This window comes from Cervus elaphus, chromosome 22 (assembly GCF_910594005.1).
Source record: "Cervus elaphus chromosome 22, mCerEla1.1, whole genome shotgun sequence".
NCBI classification, from domain to species: Eukaryota; Metazoa; Chordata; class Mammalia; order Artiodactyla; family Cervidae; genus Cervus; species Cervus elaphus.
This window is the reverse complement of record NC_057836.1, coordinates 7,488,517-7,512,865: the sequence shown is the minus strand read 5'-3', so window position 1 is coordinate 7,512,865 and position 24,349 is coordinate 7,488,517. Positions and strand designations below refer to the sequence as shown.

Genomic DNA, 24,349 nt, shown 5'->3' with positions numbered 1-24,349 from the left:
CTTCGTGCCCCCCGCCCCTCGCCAAACCACTCAAATCGTGCTTATCATGTAAAGGTGTTTCCCTAGGTTAGACAGCAAGTTCGGGAGGGCAGCGGGGTGGTTGAGGAGGGGGGGTGGGTCTGGCCTGGGACTGCCCGTGTGCTCACTTGAAGGTGTGTTGGCTGAATGGGTGTGTCGCGGGAAAACGGAGTTTTCCTCGCTGTGTCTTTCGGCCCTGCACCTGCACGGTTCGGTTTTGCTCGCGGCCACCTCAGCGAGTCCTTCCGGCTGAGCCTCTTTGACTGACCTTCCCCGCGGCGGCTCGCACCGCCCCAGTTACGGGTCTCTTCGCGGGTCGGGGAGCTGAGGGGACGACTCGAGCTCTCGAAAGGTTTCGGCCTTTTCAATCAAACTCGGCTTGGCCCGAGTCTTCCGAACTTGTGCCTAGTCAGGGGGACCCGTAACGTCGAGGGGAAAACCTGGGCTCAGGCAGCGCGAGTGTAAGAAAGGGATGACCAGACGCCGGCCAGACGGCCACGAAAAGGAGCCGAGAGCCACATGAACCTGCCCCCTTGCCGCCTCTGGCGCCCTTTAACCTCGCGTCTGGGGCAGCGCCAGCCCCAGCCCCGCGCAGGCGCGTCCCCTGCCCGCTCCGGGCGGGGCTCGGCCCCTCTGCGGACGCCCCCATAAGGTTATCCCCAGTCGGGGACATCCCCCCCCCCCGCACCCCGAGCCACATTTCTTCTAGTAACAGCCCCCGCCGGTGGGGGTGGCGCCTGCTAAGGCCAGAGGCACCGGGCTCGCGCACCCGACAGTCAGTCCCTCGGGCGGCGGACCCAGGTTCGCCCAACCCGGGGACCCTCACACGCCAGACCCGCGCGCTCGGCGCTATTGGCCACTCGGTTACTTTGTGACTGTGCGAGACACCGAGTCGGTGGGCAGAGTGTGTGTGTGTAGGGAGGCCTGAGCCTCCAGGGAGGTCACAGGCGGACGGGACTGCCCTGGATGAAGCCCGGAACCGCTGGGAGCTTGTACGAGAAGTCTTCCTATCCCTTCTTTAATCGCCCATTCCCCAACTCCCTCCCTACCCCCGACCTTAATTCTCATTCCAGACGGTTCCAGCCCAACAGCAGCCGCCAAACCCACGTGGGGTGGCGAGATCGAAAGTTTCCAGCTACGAATGGTTTGCAGTTTTTCCTTGATCACTATTTTTGGCAAGGGCAGAGAGCAACGGTAACGTGCGGCTTTAAATGCTCTTCGCTGTAGAGAAACGGTGGACTGGAGGGCAAACTCCAAGGGGACCGAAAGCAGGAGGGAGCCTGAGCCCGAAATTCCCCCCCCCTCCCTACCCCCACACTCAGCGCTTCAGCCCCTGGGGCACCTCCAGGGACTACTTGCTTGTGCGTCAGCGAGTGCCAGAGCGTCACATACACACCCCCACCGCCTAGCCTACTCCACCCCTCCCCTTCTTATTCCTCCTCCACCTCCTTCCCCTCCCCTTCTCTCCCCTGCACCCCCGCCCCCGTCCCGCCCCGCCTCCCTCTCTTCTCCCCTCCCCTCGCGAGTTCCAACCGGGCAGCGAGACTTGGCCGACTCAGGGTTCCGGAGCCCTGGAGAGCTAAAAATATACCCGGTACGTTAGCAACAGCCTTTCCATTGGTGGGGAACAGGGAGCGGCAGCCCCTGATTGGGTGTTCGATCCAACCTCTTGGACTGGGGAAGTGGGGGCGAAGAGCCTGGGAGCCCAGCCCTTGGAGTGGGGGCGGAGAGTGCGGTTGCGTATTGGGGCATTGCAAGGGATGCTGGTATTTGTAGTCATTTATTGGAGGCCGCTGTGGAAATCAGTGGGTTTGAATCCCAGTTCTGCCACCAACCGTTTTATCTTGATTTAATGGCAGTAAATCTCTTTACATCATCAAAACGTTTTCTAATCCTTAAAATGGAGATCGTATGGGGATTAAATCTGATACTGTATGTTAAGTGAAAGAAAGTGAAGTCGCTCAGTCGTGTCCGACTCTTTGCAACCCCATGGACTGTAGCCTACCAGGCTCCTCCGTCCATGGGATTTTTAAGGCAAGAATAACGGAGTGGGTTGCCATTTCCTTCTCCAGGAGATCTTCCCCATCCAGAGATTGAACCTGGGTCTTCCGCATTGTAGGCAGACACTTTACCGTCTGAGCCACCGTCTCAAATAGTTGCTGTTCTTAAAGGTCACAGTCCTGGTCAAATTGCATCCTACATGTGCTGTGCTCAGTTCGGTGTGTATTCCGCAACAGGAAACCATACAAGACAGAAAGAGAAAGGGGCGAGTGAGCTGAAACGAATTCTCCTAGGGTATCACAAGAAGGAGGGGTGGAGTCCATGTAAGCAGATAAAGGGTACACATTTCCTACCATTCAGTGCAGGCTGAAGGAGGAGTGAATCCCTGGAAAGAAGGTGTTGAATTTCTGCGTATTCCAGCATTTATTCCAATCTCTCCTGCAATGCTGAAAACATACCAGTCTGGACCAATATCGCTGAAACAAAACTGAGAAACTCAGCCTCCCTGGCAAGTGGGAGCGCTGGGTAAAGGGTTAGCATATAAATAGGAAAAAAAAAAAATAGAGAGGAAAAAAGGTAATCACCATTCTTAACTGCTGAAGTCTCCATTTATCATGTGGTAAGGTGGACGTTTTTTGCTCTCCTCAACGTGTGATTTCCTCTTGTCAGGGCTTAATTGTGAGCTGAGTTCCTACTCAAGCATTCCAGAGTCTCCTCCTATGTTGAATAATCACAGGTTGAAAGACATACACTTTGTTTTCAAGATGGTGAGCTTCAGGAGTAAGCACGTGCTCAGAGGGTGGAGGCAGCTCCCCTGTCTGAGAGTAAGCGAGTTATGCCAGATGTTTTGTAGTGACAAGTCAGGCTGGTCATAATTAGCCCCAATTAACTGAGGGGTGAGTCAGTCTCACACACACACATGTCCGGGTGAGAAATTTTGTATTTTCTTTTAAGTTATCCAAGAAAATACAAATTTGATTCTTCAGATCCACTGCTCCAACTTGGCAGGAACAAAGACAGCCACAACAGAAATTTAACTTTGGAGAAGAGTGATTGGATGGATGCTGAGGGCAAATGATAGGCTGTTTATTGACCTCATTTACCTCTAGTAAAGGAGGTAAGTGAACAAACCTGTCTTTGGCTGAGACACTAAAACTAGAGTGTCCAAAGAAAGTATCACTTTAGCCTTGGTGATGGCAGGCAGGCCATTTGGTGATATAGTTGATAAGGAACTAAATAACTGGCAAAAGATGGAAACTGGAACCTTTTTTTTTTTTTAAAGGCAGGAAAATTCCAAGGCAAAGAATCTTTCACCTTTATGTCCTTGGTTCAAACTAGAGTTTGAACTACAGGTCAAAATGTAGTGACATACAATCTCTTTGAGATTTAGTTGAGTTTCATTCCCTGGGAAGTTAGTTTTCTTAATTTAGAAGCTGCTAATTGCAGGCCAAGGTCAACATCTGGTGGATCTATTGCCTTGGCATATACTGACACATTAAAAAAAAATTTATTTTTAATTGGCTGCGCTGGGTCTTTGTGGCCTTGCTCTGGCTTTCTCAATTTGTGGTGAGTCGGGGCACTCCGACTTCTCACTGCAGTGGCTTCTCATGTTGCAGGACATGGGCTCTAAGGTGCTTAGGCTTCAGTAGTTGTGGCTCCCTGGCTCTAGAGCTCAGGCTTAGTGGTTGTGGCACACGGGCTTAGCTGTTCCATGGCATGTGGGATCTTCCCAGACCAGGAATCGAACCGGTTTCCCATGCATTGCAAGGTGGATTCATAATCACTGGACCACCAGGGAAGCCCCTACAATTTTTGAAATGAGTGGACAACACTTAAAAGTTGAGAGGTTATACAAAAATGTCTTGTCACTTGTTCTAAATTCAAAAGATATGGTAACACTGGGCATTCAAGCTGGCGATTGTTTCAGTTGAATAGTGACTGTTCCCTGTAGACAGGGCCTGTGCTCTCTGGTTCCAAGGTTCCTAGATTCCCTATTGTCCCCCAGACACTGAGGCCCAGTGCCACATACCAGTAACCATCATGTTTGGGCTGCTCTTCTTACATCCCTCCCATGTTTTTTTTTTTACCCTGTACCATGAGGTATGCAGGATGATCCCCGACTGGGGATTGAACTGTGCCCCCTGCAATGGAAGGGTGGAGTCTTAACCATTGGACCACCAGGGAAGTCTCATCTCTCCCCTTAAAAATTTTTTTATTTGGCTGTGTTGGTTCTTAGTTGGAGCACACAGGATCTTCCGTTGAGGCACACAGGCTCTCTAAGTGAGGGCTCAGTACTTGTGGTGCGAGGCATTTGGGCTCTTAGTTCTCTGACCAGGGATCAAACCTGTGTCCCCTGAACTGGAAGGTGGATTAACCACTGGACCACCAAGAAAGTCTCCCATCCCTCCCTTTTAATCACTTATATTACTTACCCAGACTCCTGTATTTGTGAGTACTTTTTCTAGGTGTGTTTTTTTTTTTAGAACAGAATAAATTGAAAAATACTGGAAAATCCTGTACACACGGTAAATATTTCATGAAATTTTGGTTTCTATTATACATATGTACCAGGTGTGAAAGTAGTCCAAGTGAGAGATTGTTGTAGGGTATGGTGCATCTGGCAGCATTCATATGTTAGGAGCTTAGAAAGAAAAGGCACAGAGTTGGCTAGATAATGTGACAGTGGAATGGTATTTCAAACAAAGGAAATAGGGAGCCAAAAAGATGGGGTATGTGTGAGGAATTCCCTTCATGAATAGAGGAAAACCTGAGGGGTAGGGAAGAGGGGGAACTATATGGAAGACCTTCAATGCTAGGACTTAAATGTTTATCTATGAAGTAGAGACCCTTTGTAAGAATTACCATTGAAAAAAGTAAAGTCTTCCCAGTAAGGGTCAGGCATTTACCAGGTCAAATTTAATCCTTACAAACCAAAGTGGGAGGCATTAATGTCCTTATTTAATAGATAAGAAAAAAATGCCCCCAGAGCCTCACTAAAGATCAGTAGCAGATCAGAATTCAAATACAGGACTGATAATAAAAGACAACGCATTTCTCATTACACTATTTTTTTTTTGTTTTTGAGGAAGAGCAATGTAATAAGTGTGATGTTTAAAGGAGATTAAATTACCGTATGTGTACAAAGCGTATTTGAGAAGCTAGAAGCAAGACACTCACCCTTTTTAGATCCTAGAAATGAATGTATTAAACACTGAATACTTAACAGTAATCATATACCTGGGGAATGAAATGGCTTTCTTAGACTGACTATAATAAATTTAGTTATTTCAACTAGACTTGTGTAAGCAGTGGTTACTTCAACAAATGAGAAAAACAGTAATTTTAAAAAGACCATTCTGATTTTTTGTGGCAATACAGTTGTCTGAGATTATTATTCTAATTCTTTCCAAAGAACTATATACAATTAGAGGTTAAAATTCAGTTTGTAAGTAATGTTTTCTCAACAGAGAATTTAATACTGTCATTATTCTGATTTTTAAAACTGAAAAAGACTTACTCTAAGGTCCAAGGTAGACAATAACTAAGGACTTGAACTTCAACACCATTTATATAAGATGGTCTTTTTTTAAAAAATATTTTTTTGGCTGCTCCAGCACTTAGTTGCAGTAGGAAGGACTTTTAACTTTCATGGGCATTTGGTCCCTAGTTTCCTGACCAGGGATTGAACCCAGGCCCTTTGCATTGGAAGCACAGTGTCTTAAGCCACCAGAGGTTCTTAACTTGTATCCTTTGGCCTCAGACAGCAAGCAAATGGAGAATGGGATTGTGAAATTAGGTGACAGAGGAACAGCATTCAGCATAATTCACTGGGCTGAGATTGAATTTGCCTATCACTGATCAGTATGGAAATCTCACTGGACATTAAAATTTAAGCTCCCTTGCAAGACCTTTTAGAGGTATACACCCTGAAGCTCACAGAACACAGTAAGGTGGTGTTTTGCTTAAACTAAGCAGTAGCTTTTTCAAACACTTGTAGATGCAAGATGTTACATGGACCAAGGTGGTTAATAAATTTTTTTTGGGGGGGGCGGGGAGGGGCATACCTCAAGGCATGTGGGATCTTCATTCCCTGACCAGGGATCAAACCAGAGTCACCTGCATTGGAAGCATGGAGTTTTAACCGCTGGATTGCCAGGGAAGTCCCAATGAACAAACTTCAGAAATTGTTTAGTAAAACAAACATGACTTAATATTACACTTTAAAACTAAAGTTGGTTACTAACTAAAGTTAGTTAGAATCAGTGACAGATTCTAGTTATAATCTGAAGAGTATCCTGGTCTCTACAACTTTTGATATACCATAACCCTCACCTGATGTTTTAAAACTGCTCAGAGCTCCCCGAACACATCACCCTGTCCAAACTGTTTCCCCCACAAAAATGTCCATTATCAGCAGACCCCATCCCCTCTGCTGGGAGGCTCCAATATGGCCTTGAAAGCCCAGTTTACTACCTGGCTTCTATGACTTCAATTATTCATTCAACACTGAGTACCTGCTACATGCTGGGCACACAGACTTGTTTCCTGCCATCATGGAACACTGCCTTATAGATGACAGTCAATATTACCAAATGCTAGAGACAAAATGCTCATGGGGATATGTGGGAGTATGACAGAGGGACTCTGACTGGTGGCTGAACGAAACATCTTTAAGGAAACACTTAGCTAAGGTCTGAAGGACAAGGAGCAGTTGGCTGAGCAGAAGCAGAACAGAGCTTTACAGGTAAAGAGCACAGAGGCAGGAGGGAAAGCAGGTTTGAGGAACTGAAAGGAGCCCTCATGGCAGTCCTAGGGCTATGATCTTCCTCTAGCCTTCCTGAGGTGCCTCTCGCTAGGCCCTTGCTTTGTGCAGCCCCTGAGTTGCACTGAGCTGTTTCTGTTAAGCTCAATCACTAAATTCTTTGAAGGCAGAAATTATCTAAATTCTGTTTTGGACATTCAATACATCATAAATAAGCAAGTATCAATTCAAGACAAAACAGAAGTCAGAAGACTCATCTCTTTGGTTCTGCACTAAGTTGCAATGGGACCTTGGGCCAGGTCCCTGGATTCTGCAGGACTCACAAGCTCTTTCAAATTCATGCTCTTAAAGGCTTACTTGACTGGAAGTCTCCAATTATGAACACGCCTCCTCCGGATAACTTGCTTATTGCCTCTAGCAGACAAAAAGTACAGATGGTTGAGTTAGGGTAGGATACATCTAAAGTTGATTTTACTTAAATCACACATCCCTTCACATCCTCTTTTTTTTTGGCCGCACCTCATGGCATGTGCAGAGAAGGCAATGGCAACCCCCTCCAGTACTCTTGCCTGGAAAATCCCATGGATGGAGGAGCCTGGTAGGCTGCGGTCCACGGGGTCGCGAAGTCGGACACGACTGAGCGACTTCGCTTTACTTTTCACATTCATGCATTGGAGAAGGAAATGGCAACCCACTCCAGTGTTCTTGCCTGGAGAATCCCAGGGACGGGGGAGCCTGGTGGGCTGCTGTCTATTGGGTCGCACAGAGTCGGACACGACTGAAGCGACTTAGCAGCAGCAGCAGCATGGCATGTGGAATCTTACTTCCCTAACCAGGAACTGAACCCACACCCGCTGCACTCCCCTGCAGAGAAATAACCACTGGACCACCAGGGAGGTCCCTCCCTTATATCCTTAATGTGAGTATATATGTGCACTTTATGAAAAAAAGCCAACCAAGTTCAGTTCTTCTAACTCATTGATTTGAATACATTTTGTCTCACTCCCTTCACCATTATTGGAAGCAACCTCTTCAGTTCAAAATTCAAGTTGGGCAGGAAGGAAAAAAGTGATGTTTCTAAAAATAACTTTGGTTTACTTATCATAAAAGGCCTGAGTGGTTTTGAATTGCAGTAGTAATAAGAGAACAAGGTGCTTAAGTTAATCCCAATACCTCTATTTTGAATCACAAATTTCTGGGTGACTAAAATTCCTAGAGTTAAAATTAAATTGGGAAGGGGTTGACTACCAGAAAATAAACACCTACTTTATTAATATAACAGCAAGAGGAAGGGTTTCCAATTTTTAGAAGAAAAATAACATGAACCAGCACCACCTGGTAAAGGTTACAAGATGAAATGCCCGCAATTATTGTTCTGCTGGCCCCCCCCCCACTGCAGATATTTCATCAAGGACAACTGCCATCAGAGATTCTGCAAGAACACGCTTTTCACTGCAGGTAGCTTCACAGTCGACTCCTCAAATAGAAGATGGAAATGACATATTATTTCTGTTTTAGAAGGTTTTGGTGTGCAGAAATTCTTGATGTGGATAACACATCCTTGCCTCTTGAATTTAAGGAATACCATGAACTCATCTATCAATTTTTCTGATAGTCTGCCAGAGTGCTCTGAGAAGAATCTTTCTTCCATTCCTACCAGGTCCAGGTGAGAGGAAACAGTGGGAAGGTGCCCTGTACTAATAGGCAATTCAGGTGATGCTCTGTGCTCCGCTTCCTTTCTGCTGGCAATAGTAGGCATTTTTTTTGGCAGCTGCAGCAGTTTGATGGGGGGAGGAACAGGCAGCCCACCAATCACCTCTTCTTGAAGCCATATTTTTTGCGTTCATAGAAGAGATCTGTCTTAGAGCTTCCCAAATTGACAATCTTTGGGCAACCATCTCTCTGGAAAACAGAAAAGTTGTTAAAAGTCTCTGAGCTTGAATTGAAAGGCATCTAAGATAAAAATTTGGGTTTCCCTTGTGGCTCAGCTGGTAAAGAATCTGCCTGCAATGCGGGAGGCCTGGGTTTGATCCCTGGGTTGGGAAGATCCTCTGGAGAAGGGCGAGGCTCCCACTCCAATATTCTGGCCTGGAGAATTCCATAGACTGTATAGTCCATGGGGCCGCAAAGAGTCAGATGTGACTGAGTGACTTTCACACTAAGATAAAAATAACTTTTGGATTAATGGTTTAGCCATTCATCTTATCAGTTCAGTTATCCTATTTGATCAATCAAGTATTTATTAAGCACCTAGAATTTGCCATCTATCCAGCGGTCTGCACTTAGAATGCTGGATTCTTAACCCACTTCTGTTGCTAATATGATACAGTGGAGGCAAAATCTAAAACTTTTTAAGGTGAACTTCCCTGATGGTCCCATAGTTAAGACTCTGTGTGTCCAATGAATCGAGCATGGGTTTGATCCCTGGTTGGGGAACTAAGATCCCACATGATGTGTGACCCAAAAAATAAATAAAACTCTTTAAGGTGTTCAAAGGATTTTCTCCAAATGAGAGGTAGGAAATGGTAATAATTATAGATCAAGCTCTTTAGCTTTCTTTCACTATCCCAAGAAAGGAGAGAATACCAAGGGAACAAAACTGAAGACTTTAGGAAATAGTACCTTACATTTTAAGTATCGTAAGAGACTACTGAGTTTGATGTGTCCTTATTCACTTAATTTGACACATGGTCTTGGGAGAAGAGTGCTCCTGTGCTAGAGATCGCTGTTGACAGTCCATACTCTGATTTGTAATGTCAGGCTTCCCTGGCCATTTTGTGAGCTTGAGTGGTTTCAATGAAGCCCCTGGGAAACTGTGTTTTGCAGGGATGATGGCTCCATCAGTTAATTTGGGATGATGAGAGGAAAACTGGTGGAATTGCTACTGGAAGAAGCCTTCCTAGATCTGATGATTTTATTAAACATTCATGTCAAAGGTAGTTGCTTGACGTTGGGCTATGGAATGAATGAATGAATGAATGAGTCCAGTCCTCAGATATCTTATTTCTAATTCAGCTGATTTCTCTTTTGGGGGACTAATACCAACACTGTAAAAAAAATTTCTGAAAAGACACAAAGCTAACACTAACATTTCATTATTTTCTAGAAAACATGTATAGGTTGCCCAAAAAGTTCCTTCAGGTTTTTCTGCAAAGATGTTACTGCGGGGCTTCCCTGGTGGGGAAGTGCCCCCCTTGTGGTTCAAAGCCACATGGTTAAGTGCCTCTTCCAGCGGTTAAGAGCCCACCTTGCAATGCAGTGGACACCGGTTTGATCCCTGATCTGCGAGGAACCCACATGCTGCGTGGGAACTAATCCCCTGTACCACAAGTACTGATCCCCCGCACCTAGAGCCTGTGCTCTGCAACAAGAGAAGCCACTACAATGAAAAGCCCATGCACCACAACAAAAAGCAAGCCCCACTTGCTGCAACGAGAAAGCCTGTGCACAGCAGTGAAGACCCAGCACAGCCAAAAATAAACTAAAAAAAAAAAAGTAATGGAAAAACCCGAAGAACTTTTTGATCAATCCAGTACCATGTATTACATTGAGAACTACCGTCTGTGGAGCTCAGTGTGCTGAGGGAGCCAGGCTGTGGGGAGCCCAGCCCCACCAATGCTAGGTACTAGGTGCACTCAAGTAAGCCACGTAATCTGTACTGGGAATCTTGGTACAAATGTCAGAAGAACTGCCTCTCCTGACCAAAGATAGTCTGCTATTAGACACGACAGTGCTCTAAGCCCTTTAGGGATGCTATGAAATTTTGTGGTATGATGACAGCCTGTTCAGGTTTACTATGCCTCACTGACTTGCATGACTGGGCAAACCACTTCTGTCTGGATTCATATCCAACTATAAAACAAGATGACTGGATGAGGTCAATGTTTACAAACTGTTATTTATAGAGCTCTAGAGAGTCCTGAGAGGTGCCAAGTGACTGCAGGACTCTTCCCCCAATCTATGCAGCTCTCTTCTCATTCATATTAAGACCATAGGCTCTGGAGACAGGCCACCTGAATTCTGAGAAGTTACTACCCTTTCTGTCTCTTTTTAGTCATATTAAATTACTATAATGGTAGAACCTACCTTACAGAGTTAAGAATCAAGAAATGTACTTAGAATAATACCTGGCATATAGCCAGCCTTTAATAAATTATAAGAAATTGCCAAAACAAATAGCAGCAATTTCATAATGGTCCAACCTAACACACTCACACATATGGCTTCTGAATAAGATACTTTTTGAAGATAAGACTCCACATATTAAAAAGCTGAAAAAAACATCAGAAAACCAATGTTTTAATTATTAGCTCTTTGGTTTTTATGGCATTCTCTCTCACTGACTTATATAAATCTCCTATTTTCTTGCCTAAACTCCCATTTTTATTTTGTACATATCCTGTGGGTCCAGTGGTTGTTCCCAAATTCTAACAATACTGTGAGAAGTGAGGATGTGTGCACTGGCTGGCTTTTGTGAATGTGGCTGTGAACGGAGACCATGAAAATGAAAATGTTTAAGAAAACCTCGAAGGACGGTACAGAGTACTTGTGAGCTAAGCTGGGGAGTATATTAAAAACAACCTGCAAGGTAAGTTTGAACAGCGCAAAGAGCTGTAACACGCGCAAATTTTTGGAGGCTTTGTGTGCTAAACAAGGCCAAAAAAAAAAAAAAAAACCTGCATATGTCTGCCTGGTGCCAGGAGCTCCTTTAGCAACTGTGTGCCTGAGGACAAATTTCAGTCTTTCTCAGTCCTCCCAAAGGGTAACAGAGTTCCCCATTCTGAGCACAGCGAGCTTTTATTTCTTTTATTTTAGGCAGCTACAGCTTGAATTGAATGTACATGTTGCATGGCCACTTAATTTATAAAATTTCACGCACAAAAAAGTAGACACTAGACTGCCAAGTGCTTCTTTCCATTACACTAAATATGTCCATTAAAACATTCCCCTGGAAAAAAAAAAAAAAACATCCCCCTGTGTGCATGCTAGGTTAGTTTAGTTGTGTCCAACTCTATGTGACCCCATGGACTGTAGCCTGCCAGGCTCCTCTCTCCATGAGATTCTCCAGGCAAGAATGCTGGAGTGGGTTGCTGGGCCCTCCTCCAGGGGATCTTTCTGACCCATGGATGAACTGAGTCTCTTATGTCTCCTGCATAGGCAGGCAGGTTCTTTACCATTAGTGCCACCTGGGAAGGCCCTAAAACATCCCCAGGAGAAGCCTAAGGTGGGCTCCATTACCAACCATCAAAGAGAACTCAATGCCTATGGATTTCCTTCCCGAGGAGGGCTGAACATCAAGTCCATTTCCATGGCACAAAAGTAAGCTACAAAAATTACTCTGGACCTGGACCTGGTGAAAATCCAGGACTTTAAAGTAATACTTAAAAAACCAACACTGATCATGTACCAAAATATAACATACCATGGGGAAATGTGTACAGAACCAAAATGCAGGAAAAAGCAATTTACAAATTTTGAGATCAGAAAAACAGGATTACAGCAAATGGGTCCACATGTCCATTTCTTATAATCTGTAGCAAAGAATTACCAACAGCAGGCAAGACCTGCTTGATTAACAGAAACTAGAAGACGAAACACTGATTCTTCCATCAACTGTTTAATGAAGGTACAAGGTAAAAACCAGACTGTACACTGGTTTGAGACCTTAACAAGGGCATCACATTTTCTATTTGAAACTTTAAGCTCTCAGTAAATGTATCCAGGAGGTAAAAGGGATTACTACTACCCTTTGTGGGCTGGGGGTCAGGGTGAGATTTCCTCAAAGCCACACAGAGTATCTTAGTAGCAAAGCCAAGACCTGAACTTGGGCTTTCTATCTCCTACTCTTGGTGTTTTTTGTAACAGAGCTTCCTGGAGGCAAACCCCAAAACTTTCACAAGGTTTAGGAAATTGCAGAGAAGGGTTAACTTGTGAATTACCTTTGAAAAATATCAAGTATCTTTTCTATATATCTAACTGCTCTGCTGTTTACTTAAATGGGGAGAAGAGAATGGTAGACGTAGCATGAGACAGAGAGGCGCATCCTTAACCACCTTGAGAAGAGAAATACGATGAGTGTTTAGGGTAAGTGCTTTGAGTTAGATGATGCATCTTCAATAAGGATGAAAACGTCGTTGACATTACAGTGGTTTGTGATCTGAAGCTCCCCCTTACCCAACAAAATCTTATCCAACTTTAATTCCTCTTGTTGTAGAGAAAATGTAAATAAAGTTTTTCAGCATTCGAGATCTTAGTTCCTCAACCAGGGATCAAATCTGTGTCCCCTACAGTGGAAGCACAAAGTCTTAACCACTGGACCACCAAGTGGTCCAAGAAAATTTAATTTGGATTTTAACCTTTCTCCTTTAGTGGAGGGGCGATAATGAAAAACAACCACCAAAAAAAAAAGGCTGAGAAAGAGTTACAGAGACCTGGGTTCTAATCCCGTATCTGCCATTTATTCATCATGTGACCTTGGGCCAAACCTGCCTTTAAGCCATTCGTTTCCTCATCTGTATCATGCACAACTTTTAGACAAGAATGACCAATACAGTACCCGGCATGCAGCAAGAGCTCCAAAAATACTAGTTGCTATTTTTCTCGTTATCTGGTTGGGAGAGTTGAGGAAAATGGTTAAGTAAAAGGAGTCAAGGGTGAAGGGAGATCAATAAGATGCCAGATTATAAGAAGCTACAAATTGGTCCTTCGGCAGCAGTGCCCACACATGTTGTCCCTGACCCCTGAGTATTCTCGAGGCTTTGAAAAAACTATAGAGACACCTAACTTAGCTTACTGGGCTAATTCCCTTATAAATTATGGAAGTTGCTGGAAGAGAACAATAAGAGGGGTTCCTTTGGCTGTAGGAAGATTTGTGTGTAGGAAAGTCTTGGGCACTTAATCTATATAATGATCTGTAAGGCTGAGAGGCTGGATCATGTCACTGGACTGTTTTGTGTTCCTTGGAAACTATTGCTGAGTAAACGCGAGCTAGATGCCATCTCAAATATCCTCAGAACATTCCTGTATAATGTGAAGTAAGGGAAGTGGTGACATCTAGAATGAGGCACAAGGATCCGGAGAGATCGGGTCACACGTCACATGCAGACGAATCAGACAGCAATTAACCTTTATTAAGCACTCTCTGGTTGTAAGTGTATCAGATAAGAACTCTAGCTACAGTCATGGAAAAGTTCAAGAAAATGTTGTCCTTAATAGACTCTGGCTAGTTTTAGCTAGTTTAAGACTTGCTTGTACTTTTTTTCACTGATATTGTCTCACCATGGTATAGACTATAATCACCCAACACCTACTGTGTACCAGACACTTTCTAGGGGGAGCTCCTACAGATGATTTACAGGAATAGCACAAAGACGTGGACCAGACTTACAATATGTACCGGGACTACACCAAGAGCTGGGGCTTCCCAGGTGGCTCAGGGGTAAAAAGAATCGGCCTGTCAAGCAGGAGACCTGGGTTCAATCCCTGGCTCAGGAAGATCCTCTGGAGGAAATGGCAACCACCCCAGTATTCTTGCCTGGAAAATCCTATGGGCAGAGGAGCCTGGTGGCGGGGCTACAGTCTACAGGGTCACAAAGGAGTTAGACACAACTTAGCGAACTCAACAGCAATAGCATACCAAAAACTAGAGAAAAAGGGAGACAAATACAAAAACCAAAGTCCTTTCTCTATAGGGAGAATAACCTAGCTGGTGGGTCAGATTGAGCAGGGTGTGATTTGACAGTCAAAGATAAATGCAAATCAGAGTTTAGGGTAAGAGAATGTTCAAATCGGGGACTTCCCTGGTGGCCCAGTGTTTAAAAATCTACCTTGCAATGCAGGGGACATGGGTTTGATCCTTGGTCAGGGAACCAAGATCCCACATGCCTTGGAGCAACAAACCCTACACACCACAAGACCCAGAGCAGCGCCCCCCCAAAAGAGAGAGAATGTTCAAATCACCAACTAAAATTATGTTTCTGGTACTTTATCTATGACCGTTCTCATCTCCCTAAATAACAGAAGACTTTAATGGTATAAGAAATAGGTTTATCTGCTCTAATATGTCCCACTTATTACAGGTAGACAAAATCTAACTGCAAAGATTCGGAGGTGGCTGAACTGTTTCTCTTCAACACAGGTACATCAGACTTATGAAAGGACACCACGAGGTTTAGTCAGAAAGCTTGGACTTGCCACTTATTAGTTGGGAGAGGGGCTGTAAAATGGGGATAATAATAACCCCTAATTAACAAAGCTATTGAAGAATAAGGGAGATAACATCTATATAAAAGGGGGAATCTTCCTGACCCAGGGATTGAACCTGTGATGAACCTGAGTCTCTCATATTGTAGGCAGATTCTTTACCATCTGAGCAACCAGGGAAGCCATATATATATATATATATATAAAATTATCTACTATTTGTAAAAGGAAATATGTCTTATCCTAGATTAGGTAACCAGATACCTTGTATTAGCCTATTGGTACTGTATCACACTTTGTTTTATTGTCGTAAGAAGAATAAAAGGTGATTCATGGGTTGTCCTCCCCTCCTCCAAAAAGCCTGTTTTTGGTACAGATCTATAGCTCTCTACTGTATCCTGGAAACTGGCTCAAGGAGTTGAATAACTTGCCATTGCCAGCATACAATGTTAAGGGGCAAAAATGTCACAAGCAGAATCCCAAGCAATTCTGAAAAATCAAAGCAAAAGTATTCTCTAGCTACTCAGAGCTGAAATAAACTTGAATAGTCCCAAATTCAGAAGTCAACACATCCACCCGCACAGTCCTTAATGATAATAAAGAGAATTACTGAATGGCTATTATACGCCATGCACCATGCTAGGACTTAAAAATGCAGAATACTGGGAGTTTCCTGATGGCCTAATGGTTAGGATTCTGGGTTTTCACTGCCGTGGCCAGGGTTCAAGATCCTGTAAGCTATGTGGCACAGTTTAAAAAAAAAAAAGGATATTGTTTGTGAATAAAAACGAGAGAGACATCAAAGGAATAGAGGACTTTCCAAATTGCCAGTGTTGACCAAAATTTGCTTCTCTTGCACTTTTGTCCTTGATACAAAATAACTGCCTTTGTTGGGCTACACCCAGTTTGGCTCACAGACATTGAAGAAATTATAACCTAGATGACTAAATGAACATACTCATCTAGAGACTATACAGTTTGCTGTGGATGGCAGTGTTACTAAACACAAGGTAAGATCAGATGAAAAGCTTCCTATATATACTCACATCTTTCTCCTGGATGGTGCATTCCTTACAATAATAGGCATCTGAAACTCCAGGGCCTCCACAGATCACACAGCGTCCCTGGTAAGAGCCATAGTTACACTCGTCGCATATGCGCACCAGGGTGCAAGGACGCACATAGGAGTCACAGATCACACACTTGCCATCACCTATGAGGAGGAGAGAATGGAGTTACACCCACGTGCAAGTACCTCAAGTCCTTTGCCTTCCTCCTGCTATGGGGACTACACCAGTCTCCTAACAGTGACTTGAGGACCCTCTACTTTGGCATCACAAAACCTGACTTACCTCGCGTCCATCTCAATCTCTACAACAGACAGGAAAAGTTAATCAACTACTGGGTAAAGAGCTTAGAGAAGCACCTGGTAGATACGTCTATATAAATTAATTGGCAGAACACTTGTGTATGTCAGGGATGGGGTCATGCTACTTCCAGTCCAAAGCTAAAGATTTTCTCAAAACCTAGTGTCTAAAACGTGCAAGCTGGAGTGAGGGGGGTGGCCTTTAGTTGCAGCCTGGCATTGTGTTGACATTTTTCGGGTCACGTCTACTCAAAGCCCTCTTAGTGCCACCGCTGAAAATGCCCGTTTGCTTGCTCTACTGAAACTGAGTGGGCCAGGTGGGCTCTTTGGGGAGGCGTGTTCCACTCACACTTTTCACACAGTCTTCCAATGGCTGCAAGATAAAAGATGGTAAAAAGCACAATTAGGATTAAAGTTTTGACGAAGAGGGAACAAACATCCTCGAGCTTGCGGTGGGGACAGGAGCAGGGACTGCAGTGAGCCCTGAGGGGATCTATCCATCTTATCCCCTTAAACTTCAATCCGAACCAAATCCACAGCCTCCTGAAGCCCCTCACAGGTCTTGTGCAAACTGAGAATTTCTCCCAACCCCATTCCGGCAGCCTGACTCCGGCTCCCAGCACGCGAGCCCCCGCCCTCTTTTCATCAGAGACCGCAAACCCGCGCGCTCCCACACTTTCAACCGAGAGGCGGGAAACGTGGCGCCTCCCGGGCAAGACCCTAAGCAAGTGACGAGAACCCTGGACCTCTCAGGTCCTAATACCATTCCCACCCAGACAGCCGGGGGCAGAAGGCTGCCTCACCAACACCAGCCTGCTTGCGGCAAAAGATCAAGTCCGGATGATGTTTAGCCATAGCTCCCTCTCAAGCCACCGGAAACTTAGGGAACTTCCGTCCGACCTTTAACCTCCGTTGCTCCTGCCTCTTGGTCGCGGTGATTGGTTCTCTAGACATCCATCAGCGTTTATACTCTTTGCACCAAGCCCCACTGGTTCTCGCGAGATCAAATTCCAAAATCAGGTTTCCGTCCTAACGGGTGCCAGGTCCTGGAAGGTGCCTGAAAGTTTAAAAAAAAAAACACAACCTTTCCAGGACTTGAAGGGAAGAGGCAAACTGCAAAGTGCAAAGGTGAAATTTTCACTTCGATAAGACATTTCTGTTCCCGGCATTTACTTCCTTAAGTGTTTCTATGTATTTTTGTCCTCTCCCCTTTCGAGTCCTCACACGGGAGCTCCGCCCAAGGCGCTCGCAGGAGTAGGAGCCTCGGCGGAGGCACAGCCTTCACGAGGTCGCGTTTCTCGTCAGGCCACGCCCCCAGCCCGAAGGCTTTAAATACGCTGAGTGGCACGTCACTTTCAAGCGACCTCATCTTTGTCAGTGCACAAAATGGCGCCTTACAGCCTACTGGTGTCCCGGCTGCAGGTGAGCGAACTGAGGGCCCTCTGGGTTCGCGGGGGCGGGGTGCCTCCTCCTGTGCTTGCGGCTGTGGGCGAGGCAAGACGAGGCAGGCCCTACCTCCGGCCGGCTTTTCGTGTACCTGTCCCTGTGGCGGGCCCAGCACCCACGCTCGCTCCTCCGGCGCCCGAGGTCAAGGCGTCCCTGGCTCTGTCAGCTCTCTCTGTTTTGTCCCCGCCCAGCTGGAAGCTTGGGTCTAAGAAGCGGCGGCCAGGTGAAGAGTGGAGGTACCTCTTTCTAGTTTTCCTGGACCTCACTTTCTCCCACATAGGGTTTCGTTTCCTTTTCCTCAAGGTGAGGACAAGGTGACTGGGGGGACGCGGTGGTTGTTGAGCCCGCTAGGCCCAGAACCCGAAGGCCTCACTTCTCATCTCTCAGCAGCGGAGACTTGCTAGCCAAGTGCATCAATCGTTGTCACACCCGAAGTCTGGAGAAAAAAACTATAATCTATTCCATCTTGAGGGGATCCTGCAGAACATACAGCCAAGAGTTCGAGGGGACCTTCCGTCCCCAGCCGTAGTAATTAGTAATGATAACAGTAGTCTCTCACCTTCGCACAGATTGCAAGACAGTTCCTCCTCATATCACTTAATTCATATGGTGATTTGGTAGGATGATTATTCTCATTTGATAGGTGATGAAACTGCTAGGTAAAAGTTCCTACTCTCTTTGAGTGTTACCCAAGTCCTGTGGCCTTAGCATCTGCCCTACTACCTCGCTGTTCTCTTTGTTCATGTCAGCCTGCCCGCAGAACTTTTTGAGCCAGAGTGTGATCCTGGAGCTGACATTTGTGTTTGTGAGAGTACCAGAATGGAGTATTTTGAGCTCACATTCGTTGCTTTTCAGTTACTAGATGGGAATGTACAAGAATCAACAGTTTGACCTTGACAATCCTGTTATGAACTGTCTAGAAAATTGACTGTGACTGCCAGATGGCTTTTTCACTCCTAACTTGACAATCCTGGGAAGGTGTTGTTATACACAAAGGTGCAATGTCAAGCGTGTATTTTAATAAAAATAAAGTAAGCAAGCACTTGTGGACATTCTATGCAACTTTTCACATTTAACTTTTTGCGTCTACTTTGGATCAGGTAGCCAACTGTGCTTACAGGTTTGAAGAATATGTACTGTACCCTCAAAAAAGTTTTCTGTTACCAGAAGTTATTTATTAAGTCACATTGCTTAAATTTAAATCATTTAAAGTGAAGTCATCATTTATCTTATTTATACTTACGGTCTCTCAGTTCTGGGCAGAAACAGGGGATTTGGCCTAATTATCTCGTTAGATGCTTTGATTCTCCAGGTTAACGATGTGGAATAGTTGTTTCTTCTTGATCCTACTGTCACATGATCTAGTGAAGTTATACAAGGTTATTTGATAAGGTAAATTATTATAGATTTATTGAGCTTGGAATAGAGAATTGATATCACAGTATTTTTTTAACTGAAAAAGAATCTTGGAAAGCATGAGCATTAGCGGCTGTGGGCTAGGAAGAGAGCTGGACTCCCCCATGTTAACCCATATGCTAACCCATCCAAGTGACCTTGAACTTGTAAACTGAATCCCAGTTTCTTCATCTGTCATTTGGAGATTATGTTCATTGACAAACGTTTATTGAGTACTTGGTGATCAGCTTCCATTCATATTGTTATAATGATTGTTACAAGGTGATGAGAAAGAATATATTTGTTGATGATCATCATGTGGTCCAACTTCCTGTTTTACAGATAGACACTCCAAGACCTTGAGAGCCTTGGTCTCCTTGTTTCTGCATTTAGCTAAGATGAATGACCAGCATTATACCACACTGTCTGCTGATAGCCAGTCTGTCTTAAGTAATGGCCAGCTTCCACTGTCGTCTAAAAACTGTGCCTTTACCTCTTTCATGTTTAGCTACATTTGAGAAGTGACGGTACTACCTTAGTTGTTGTGTATACAGAACCCTGTCCATGCATTCAGTTTATTTACCACATATTAACTGAGTACCCTCTGCTTGCTCCGGATATAACGAGAAGCAGAGAGAGCAGACAATTCCTGTTCTCATGGAACTTCCACTACATTCTAACATATTCTACTGCAGAGGATCTTGGAGATCTTTCTCAGCTGAAGTATTTTGGGCAGACCTTGACTGAACCTTGACTGGACCAAAGGTGATGGCAATTACAACTACCACTAAGAGCAGCTAACATTCAACTTAACTGTGTGCCAGTAGCCTCACGTGACTGTGTGAGATAGCGCAGATTTATTAGCCCTGTTTTATAGATGAAGAAATAGGAGTAGAGCAGAAACACAGTGTAATGGCTGAGAGCATAGATTCTGGCATCCCACTGTCTCACTTTAATGCTGACTCTAATACTCATTAGCTGTGGCTTTGGGCAAGTTACTTCACCTCTCTGTGCCTGTTTCCTCACCTGTAAGATATGGATAATAGTATATCTGATTTATCTAATAATCATAGTTGCAAAGTACTTAGAACCCTGATTGCATCTAAAAGAGCTATATGAGTGTTTGTTCATTAAATTAAAATAAACTTGTCTAGGGCCTTATCATTAGTTGTTAGTGGATGTGGTTTGAATCTGGTGCTTTCTGACTCACAAGCCTGAGGTCCCAGCACCTGTACCGTACCACTGCTTCCCTTTGGCATCAAGACTCAGCCTGTCAACTAGGGTACCATTAATGGTCCATAACCAGAGAACAGTGCCCCACAAAGTGTTGTATTGTTTGATATCTGCTACCAGGTAGAAAGATAGAAATAAAGTGAAGGAAATGGAGGTGAAATTTTTGAAAAGCCATATTTACTCTCCAGTTTTTATTCATGGATAGAAAATAAAAGGGGTTGGGCACTTCCAGATACATTTTAGGTCTTTGGTTTTGCCTTGAGATACTGGGATGCTGAGTTCTCACCATGTGACCTTGCGGAAGTCATGTAACTTCTTGCATGTAAATCTGAGGAGTCTGTTAACTACAAACAAGGCTGACACATTTTCAGATGTTAAAAGTGCCTCTGTAAAGTGCCACGTTAAAAAAAAGAATCTTGCTTTGAATTGGGAAACATATCATTCTGGTTCCCTATTCACTGTGATTCCTTCTCAGGTGACCAGTAGTTAGTTGTTGATTTGAATTGAGGGAATGAATGAACGGATGAGTAAGTAAACTTCCAATCTGAAATTTGGGCAGAGGGTGTAGAATCACCATCTTGAGGATGAGGGGAGCACACCATTGCCTTTTGAACAGCCTGTTCCTAAAATGTTTATTGAATGTTTACTATGTGCCTATCTCTATTTTAGACAGAGAGAGTAATAATGAGCAGGAATAGTGGAGATTGTATTGTAGTTCTGGGGAGACAAACAAGTGGACAAGAAAGTTTAGCTGTGAAGTAAGACAATGAAGATACAGGATAGTGTGGTTGAGAGAGCAGAGGTGAGGATGTGGCTTAGCTTTTGACTGGAGTGGTTGGGGACGGCTTCTCAGAAGAGGTAGCATTTGAGCTGATACTTAAATGTTAAGAAGACAGCCCTTCAGCATTTTGGGAAGAGCCCAAAGTAGGAGGGGAAGGAGCAGTGTGTGCAAAGCACCTGAGATGGGTCTGAGGATAAGAAATAAGGCCAGTGTGGCTGAGGTGATTCGAGGAAGGTCTGAGCAAGTGGCAGGAGCGAGGGTCCTGTTGGATCTGGTAAGGAAATTGGGTTTTACTCCAAGTGTAATGAAAATCCCCTGGAAGATTTTAAATGGTGAAGTGAACGGATTTGATTTATAATTGAGAGGGCTCATTCAGGCTGTATGAGTACTGGTGCTGGAGCAGTCTTGTCTTCATTGGCCCTGGTGTTCTTTGACACCCCTTTTTTTCCCAGCATGTGGTTTGGAAGGCAGTGGTGGGCTCTGGGCCCTTCAGCATGAAGAAGGGGAGGGACTGCAGGGAGGCTGCTTTGCGGGGAGGGGGGCAGGGGGGAATTGGATGAAATTCGTTAAAAGGTACAAAGTTTTATAGTTATAACTAAGTACTAGGGATGTAATGTACATGGTAAATATAATTAATACTGCTGTATGTTATATATGAAAGTTGCCAAGAGAGTAAATTCTAAGAGTTCTCATCACAAGGAAAAAAGATATTTTTCCATTTATTTGATTTTATATCTAAATGAGGTAGATGGATGTTCACTACACTTAAAATGTGGCAATTATTTCATCGTGTAAGTAAAATCATTATGCTGTACACCTTAAAACCTACACAGCTATGTCAATTATATCAATAAAACCAGAAGAAAATAATTTTTTAAAAATAGAAACGAACAAAAAAAAGAAACAAAATGAAAAAAGGCAGCACAAAGAATATCAGGAACCTTAGGAGACTTCCTCTAACATTCTTACCATGTGGCTTCAAGCACTGTCTCAACCCTCTGTTGCTCTGTGGTTACACATTTGCAAAATGGGACAGTTGATAGCTACCCTCCAATTGAGAAGGCTCCTGAAGACCTAGTAATGTTTGAAAAGCTCTTTAAACACTTGGTCTTCGCTGGTGGTTCAGATGGTAAAGAATCTGCCTGCAATGCAAGAGACCCAGGTTCGATCTTTGGGTCAGGATGATCCCCGGAAGAAGGAAATGGCAACCCACTCCAGTATTCTTGCCTGGAGAATTCTATGGACAGAGGAGCCAGGTGGACTACAGTCCATTTTTAGAATGGTCCTGAAGACCGGGTAACATTTGGAAGGTTCTTTAAACTCTTAATGCACTATAGAAATTAGTGAGTAGTTTCTAATGTTATTTTAGAAATAGGCTTTTTCTAGTATTGAGACAAAGGACAGATTTTTTTTTCCCTTAGATTGTTCCAGAATGAATGTATGGAAGCTCTTCTTTCTTTAGTGGATCCGAAAAGGCAGGGAGAATGATTTTTTCTTGGGTTCATTGTGCAAAGCTTGGTCAAAGGAAGAGGCAGCAACGTTGCTGTGTGGCCCTGGAAAAAATAGTTAAGTTCCGGAGCCTCAGTTTCTTCATCTATAAAATGGACACCGTACCTTCTGTCTGTCTGGGTGATAGTGAGTATTAGGTGGGACTGTGTGTATAAAGTGGGAGAAATCTGATGCAGGATATATCGGTGCTTGGTGAGAGTTAGTCTGTGTCTCCACTCCTCTAGATGGTCTGCAGCCTCTATTGCCCAACATTTATCTTCAGCTCATATGTTTAAAAAGAGTCTTGGGACTCCTCGGCGGTCCAGTGATTAAGACTCTGTGCTTTCACTGCTGTGGGCCCGTGTTCTGTCTCTGGTCCGGGAACTAAAATCCTGCACGTGGTGTGGTACGGCCTGAAAAATAAGAGTGGCTCTAGTGAAACTGCTTGCTCCTCCTGTAATGGCCATGGATGTTGGGTGTGTAGTACTTGTGCAGGAAAACCTTTTGGTACGGCTCTGAGAGAGCTGGGAGAAGAGGAGCAAATGAACCCACTGGCTTCTTGTTTTTTAATTTTCTAAGTTGAAGGGCAGCATTGAGAAGGCGAGCTCTAGAATAACATTTGCAGCATTTCTGTCAATAAATATGAAGTTCCTTGGGGGAATTTAGGCCCAGTTAGGAGCGTTTCTGCTTTCACCCTGCAGGAGCTGAGACAGTTTCTGAGTGGGAGCTTTAATTCTGTGGCCGGTTGTGGGGGGTACCCAAGAGGTCTCGGGAGTTCCTTTAGCCCGTACCCTTCACTGCTCTGTCGCTAGGCACCTTCAGCTGGACATTTGTGTCACTGTTGTGTTGGTCACTACTCACTGAGAGAACTACAGAACTTATTTAAAGGGCCTGGCCTGTGAAGGAGCTTCTGTGCTGGTGAGGAAGAAGCCAGGTCTTAGAAACTGTAATACATTGCGCTGGAGCGAGGAGGGGGGGGCGTGCTGGGTGAGCTAAGTCCACGCCTGCCCGTCCTACCTGCATGAGTGCTGGCGTGTTCAGCCTGCCCCGCCACACCCTCAGCATTTAGAAGATACCGATACTGAGCCGTCAGCCCCGCTCTACTCATCACTGAACTAGGTCTTGTTGGACAAACACTCCCTCACTTGATCTTCACAACAACCTAACATGTAGGTGTCATTAGCCTTGCAGAGTTTCAGAAATTAACTAGTTTTAAATCTTTGTATGTGGCCAAGGAAAGGAGGGCTGGAGAAGTGAAACAGTTAAACAGACCCCAGTTGTTTAAATGGCCTGCCCAAGGTCACGACTAGTATACAGCTGAGCCAGATTTTGACTGCAGGCTTGTTTGACTGCAGAACTCAGGCTTTTTACCCTTCAGTCAAACTGTTTCCCCAGAGAACTCCCCTGAATATAGCAAGTAGAAACTGGATCTCTGCAGAGTAGGCTAGATGGAGGGGACACAGTTCGGTTGGCTCTGTGCCCTGTTGGGATGTGGAGATGTTGGAGGCCGTGATTGCCTCCTGCCCCAAATACCAGCAGAGCTTGAGAGGGAGGGCCCAGAGCTGTGGGTCAGCCTCACAGGCTGCCTGTCGAGCTTTCAGAGGAAGCTATTGCCCCAGGATGGGCGGTGGGGGCCAGACCAGGGCTCAGAATTCAC

General features: G+C 44.7%; 2 protein-coding genes and 1 long non-coding RNA gene across 3 annotated transcripts in view; 1 reads left to right on the top strand and 2 right to left on the bottom strand.

Moving 5' to 3' along the window:
* Positions 1 to 1,782: 1,782 nt before the first annotated feature.
* LOC122680847 lies at positions 1,783 to 4,627 on the bottom strand. The gene is made up of 3 exons (XR_006336794.1): positions 2,604 to 4,627; positions 2,373 to 2,495; positions 1,783 to 2,223 (listed from the first exon to the last, which is right to left on the bottom strand). It is a non-coding gene; the product is annotated as an uncharacterized LOC122680847 (long non-coding RNA).
* Positions 4,628 to 8,026: 3,399 nt separating this feature from the next.
* Positions 8,027 to 17,287, bottom strand: PHF5A (PHD finger protein 5A). Its single transcript, XM_043880640.1, has 4 exons — positions 17,153 to 17,287; positions 16,699 to 16,722; positions 16,030 to 16,196; positions 8,027 to 8,683 (listed from the first exon to the last, which is right to left on the bottom strand). Exons 1-4 carry the CDS (start codon positions 17,202 to 17,204, stop codon positions 8,594 to 8,596), a joined length of 333 nt encoding a protein of 110 aa, XP_043736575.1. The 5' UTR covers positions 17,205 to 17,287; the 3' UTR covers positions 8,027 to 8,593.
* Positions 17,288 to 17,622: 335 nt separating this feature from the next.
* ACO2 (aconitase 2) overlaps positions 17,623 to 24,349 on the top strand; it is a 46,387-nt gene continuing 39,660 nt past the window's right edge. Inside the window, exon 1 of the mRNA XM_043880635.1 lies at positions 17,623 to 17,771. Coding sequence (XP_043736570.1) covers positions 17,736 to 17,771 — 36 coding nt within the window. The 5' untranslated portion in view covers positions 17,623 to 17,735. The remainder of the gene's footprint in view (positions 17,772 to 24,349) is intronic.

What these genes read in the sequence shown, in the direction of transcription:
- PHF5A (XM_043880640.1), bottom strand. Translation starts at nt 17,204, where the DNA reads ATGGCTAAACATCATCCGGACTTGATCTTTTGCCGCAAGCAGGCTGGT. An exon ending in CCGCAAGCAGGCTGGTGTTG is followed by an intron (nt 16,723 to 17,152) that starts GTGAGGCAGCCT and finishes TTTATCTTGCAG; the next exon opens with CCATTGGAAGACTGTGTGAA. An exon ending in TGGAAGACTGTGTGAAAAGT is followed by an intron (nt 16,197 to 16,698) that starts GTGAGTGGAACA and finishes TCCTCCTCATAG; the next exon opens with GTGATGGCAAGTGTGTGATC.